The sequence below is a fragment of the Ursus arctos genome, unplaced genomic scaffold, assembly GCF_023065955.2.
Source record: "Ursus arctos isolate Adak ecotype North America unplaced genomic scaffold, UrsArc2.0 scaffold_24, whole genome shotgun sequence".
In the NCBI taxonomy this organism is placed as follows: domain Eukaryota; kingdom Metazoa; phylum Chordata; class Mammalia; order Carnivora; family Ursidae; genus Ursus; species Ursus arctos.
In genome coordinates this window covers 32,015,950-32,020,922 of record NW_026622919.1, presented here as the reverse complement: position 1 = coordinate 32,020,922, position 4,973 = coordinate 32,015,950, and the positions used below count along the sequence as shown (strand labels likewise).

Genomic DNA, 4,973 nt, shown 5'->3' with positions numbered 1-4,973 from the left:
ATAAAGAAAAATTTAAAATTAAAACCTTATCATGGAGGGACCAATCATAGCAAAGGTCTCTCCGCGATTCGCTCTCTCGGTAGTGTAGGAGCACAGTCTAGTTTGTGATTGGCTAAGAGGTAACCACTCGCTGGCCAATAAAAGCTGAGGCGCCTCTAGTATGAATAAGTGGAAGGCGGGAGCGAAGGGGAGGGGAAGCAGGGGGCCTAAGAAGGTGTGTCACGTCCCCTGTGCTGTTTGTGGAAGCTTTTGTGTAATTGGTTGGCTCTTCTTCCGATTGTACCAATCGCAAGCTCTTCTCTGCGGAGCCCGAACTACGAAATTGAAAGTAGAGATGAGGGTGCAGCCAATGGAAAAAAAAAAGTGTACAACAGCCAATCCTCCTGCAGCGTTTTGTGTCTTTGCCCAACTGGAGAAGGTGTTTCATGTGGAGGGGCGTTACCCAGTCGCCAATGGGCGGGCGCCAGTGAAGCGCAGGAACCAATGAGTGTGAGACGTTGAGTGACAGCTGTCCAATAGGGACCCTCAGTGCTAGTACGGTTTGAGGCTTAAGCACCGCCGCGGTCTGAGGAATGTCAACTATTCAACATGGAGGCGGAGGTCGATAAGCTGGAACTGATGGTGAGTGTAAAGTGAAGGAGATCTACTGGGTACTTTATTTCTCCCGGATGGCCTCCAAGGCGGGATGCAATTTTGAGTCGCCGGAAACCATGGGCGGCAGAAGCTGGACCATATTCGAGTTCCCTCCTCTTGTATCAAAGGGAGTCGCCGCCGCCTGGTCTGTTTTAACCGCCGCGGGGGAAGGGGTTACATCCGGGAAACTCGTGAGGGAAATGGCGGGAGATGCTGAGGTAGCCGGGCCTTTGGAATTCCTTGTTCCTTGCCCTTACCTTTCCGCCTCTCAAGGAGCTGTGGCTCCTGAAGACAGCGTTCTGTGCATTTTCCCCCAAAAGACGTGCCTGGAATGATCCCTAAACGCCCTTAGAAGGGGAGAGGTCGTTCACACTCCCAGAAAGGGGGATGGAGGGCGGGGTGGGGAATAAACCGAGGGGGGCGGAGAGAAATCCCATTAGGGCAGAGCGGTTCACGTTCTCCAAGGCGGGCTGAGACAAAGTCTGAGGAAGGTTTTGACTTGAGTGCATAACTTCCTAGCGGCCAAGGAAGCCCCAAGATCAATTTCTGTTTGGCTTGAAGGTGGCAGTTCTTGGATGGGGGAGAGGTGTGAGCGATGCGGACCTGAACCTCGAGCTCCTTTCATGACGCACGGGAGGAATTGGGACATGGAAAGCACCCTGCTCTTGAGTTGCCGAATTTCATTCATTTATGAAAGTAGGGGGCGGGGGCGCGTAATTGGAAAGGACTCCCGCTGCTGCTTGGCCTGTTCGGGGGCGCCAAGCTGAAGGGCTGTCCTAGTTTTCTACTATGGATCCTTCCCTCACTTGCCCTCTTTATTCCCTTCCTCCCATTCTTAGACTACCAGCTTGATCGCCCGCGCTTTTTTCTTCTTAGTTCCCCTTGTTCTATCTTCAGCCCTTTGCCCCTAGGATTACCATGTGTGAATTGGGCTGGCTTTCTTTAAAATGTGGAATTTGGAGGACGCCCCCATCACTGAACTCCTGTCGGTTTTTTGTTAAAGAAAAATAACAAAATCAAGTAAAAAAGCCCGAATCTTTCTTTTCCACCTCCCCTTACCATACTATGGCTTTACAACTGAGGTATCATTTGTGCCAGTGCTGCTCTCTCCAAGCTGAACCTTGGGTCACTTCAACATCAGCACTTGTAGTGATCCTGGAAGAAACTGAGTAACACCCTCATCCCAATTCCCACCTCTAGAAAATGTGAGAGCTTGATGTATCTAATTATTTTCTTCTGATGTATTAATGAATTATAGTGCCTGTCATATACAAATTTGACTTGAAGGCTTTCAGTTGATTCTAACAATTTTGAGTTTTAATTTTCTTTGTGGGAGTGTGTGGGGAATGGCGGGGGGGGGGGGGGGAGGATGGCGGGGGGGGGCGGGGGGGGGAGGATGGCGGGGGGGCGGGGGGGGGGGGAGGATGGCAGTGAAGAAGGAAGAAGTTTTTGTTGCTTTCCAAACCTGTAATAATGAACTTTTAGTTCAAAGTTTTGTTATTTTTATCATTAATGGTCTTTAAACAAACAGAAGACCCCAAAACATGTCAAGTATCCCAGTTTGATTCTGTCAACAGGTGTAAATGTTTACCACTGTCTTGCCCTTTTCCCTATTCTGAATCCTCCCTTGATGGATATTTCTGCCTAATTTTTTTTTTAATATTTTATTTATTTATTTGACAGAGATAGAAACAGCCAGCGAGAGAGGGAACACAAGCAGGGGGAGTGGGAGAGGAAGAAGCAGGCTCATAGCGGAGGAGCCTGATGTGGGGCTCGATCCCATAACGTCGGGATCACGCCATCAGCCGGAAGGCAGACGCTTAACCGCTGTGCCACCCAGGCGCCCCTCTGCCTAATTTTAAGATGCTAAATGGTACTTATTCTGCTTTTAACAGTTTTTCTCCCCCTTCAAGTTGGCTGTTTATTTTTGAGGTACCAATTAAGCCTTTTTTTGGACTTTGCATGAGAGTCAGTATTCTCACAGGATTTTTTTTTTTTTTTAGATTGAACACATTTTAATTTAAGAAGAAAATGTTTAAGTGTATATCTTGAAAAAAGGTTTTAGAAAATTGTGAGGTAGCCAGACTCTTAAACTTTTAGGTATTTGAATGATGCGGTAGTTTTAAAAAAATTCTTTATAAGAGATGAAGAGAAGATTGCGGGTCTTCTTAAATTAGTTGCCGGTAACCTAGTGGTAGCCTCCCCCCCTCAAGTTATTAGTTTGTGTCCATAATCATCAGGGTTTAAAAAATGTATTTGAACTATTATAGTTTTGTTATTACTGTTTTCTATTGATTGGATAGTAAAAGATGGTGTGTCTCATCTTCAGATTTGCCGTGTGCTTTAAAATGTTCTATGAACTGGTTTAGTTTCTAAGATTGGAAAGAAATGATTTCCTGTACAATCCTCTGAGTTTTGGTTCTACATTACTTAAATAAAGGATTTGTTGAGGAACTAATGTTGAAAATTTAATAAGTGAAAGAGAATGCATACTATTTAACATTGAAAAGAAAGTACTTATTCTCACTTTGCAGACAGCCTGGTCCTCTTATTTTAAAAATATTTCATATTTTTCTTGTTTGAATTAACTTCAAATTCAGAAAATTAAACATTTGTCTCTGAAGTACTTGTCTTTAAAACCTGCTATTTGACTAGCAGAGTTGAACTATTCTAATACCTGAGTTACATGGCCTTAGGATTTGAGGTCAAGTCACTCATTTTCCAGCTGTCCTGAATTTGAGTTTATTTTTTAGAGGTTTGAATCTAAATAGCTGAACTAGACTGTTCAAAGAAAGTTTCGTGAAGTAATGGAAAGTATTTTTGCATCAATCAACATTATTCATGGGGGAATAATCTCATTATAGGGTAATCTTTGTTCTCTAACTTTTTAACTTTCACTTACTGGTTGAGTGGCATTTGTCTAGTGTTCTTTTGTGGTACCACTAGTGATTGTGCACAAAAGTACAATGTAATGCTATGATACTATTTCTATTTCTGGGTTTACATCTGACTTTTAAATGGTTTCTTACCAATTAAAAGGTTAGGATAATGATAATTGGCTTGAATCCAAGAAAACCTGATTCCTAAATCTCAGAACTTCCTCCTGTACCATTATTATTTCCTCCTTGATGTTTTTGTGTTTGAAGGAAATGGAGATGATTTCCTCCTATGTTTAAGATCTTTAGGGGTTAACTGAAATTTTAAAATCCCCTACCATAATATTCCCTTAGATAGGGTCTCGTTTAGGACACATTAATTTCCTGGGAGTCTGTGAGCTTTTGAGATAAAAAGCCATAAGACGGTTAAGAGCTTTTTAGAGCTCAGTGTAGTTTTTTAATTTTATTTTTAAAAGGATTTTATTTATTCATTTGACACAGAGAGAGCCCAAGCAGGGGGAGCAGCGGGCAGAGGGAGAGGGAGCCTGATGTGGGATGTGGGGCTCAATCCCAGGACCCTGGGATCGAGTTTAGTGTAGTTTAGATTCCAGAAAGATAGATTGGGTATTTAGAGATTGGGAAACTTATTTTACTTTTCATTCATTTTCTCCAATATTCTTACTTAATCAGTCAATTGCTGTGGGGGAGCTAACCAAAACATCTCAGCAAAACACGTATTTTGCACGATTTTGCCTTAGTAGTAATTATAACCGGTGTTGTTAATACTAGTCATAAGCTATTAATACCCATGTTAATAACTTCTGAAGCTTAGGACATATTTACAAAATTCCTATCTGTATGTTTCTGTTAAGTATTAATCATAGGTTAGTCATCAGAAAATTATTATGTTGATATTTAAGTTCAGTTCTTTCTTTTTAACATTGATATACATGTTCTTAGGTTTTGGATGTCTCTGTCCAAAATGGCAACCCTTCTTTAAATTCTTTTCACACTGAAGCTTCAGCTGATGCAAGATGTGTTTGTGTTCCTTTCCTACCAATTTCTGCTAACGAATGCTCTGACTTTATTGCACTACTGTACTTTACAGCTAGCAGTGCAATAGTATTGTCAAAGCATCTGAAAGCAGAATGCACACCAGAATTTTGATTCTTGCCTTACATCTTTCTTCAGTATCTGTTAGTAATTTACCACAATCTTTGCTGCTGAAAAGTGTATAATTTTATTACCCTAAGTATATGTTTTAGGAAGTTATGATTTGGAAAAAAGCTGTGGTAATTAATGCACTATGAAACACATTGAGATAACATTTTTTGTAGCTGAAGTTGTTATGACTTGTTTAAATGAGTAGTTGTATTTTTCTTCTTTCTGTAACAGATTTGGATAGGTTCTGGCATCTCTTAGGTTTTCTTTAATTGAGTTTTAAGGTGAATTAGTAAGTGATGA

General features: G+C 41.5%; 1 protein-coding gene across 1 annotated transcript in view; it reads left to right on the top strand.

The window, feature by feature from the left end:
• The first annotated feature begins 524 nt into the window (after positions 1-524).
• SKA2 (spindle and kinetochore associated complex subunit 2) overlaps positions 525-4,973 on the top strand; it is a 32,637-nt gene continuing 28,188 nt past the window's right edge. The window contains exon 1 of the mRNA XM_026517462.4: positions 525-621. Coding sequence (XP_026373247.1) covers positions 589-621 — 33 coding nt within the window. The 5' untranslated portion in view covers positions 525-588. The remainder of the gene's footprint in view (positions 622-4,973) is intronic.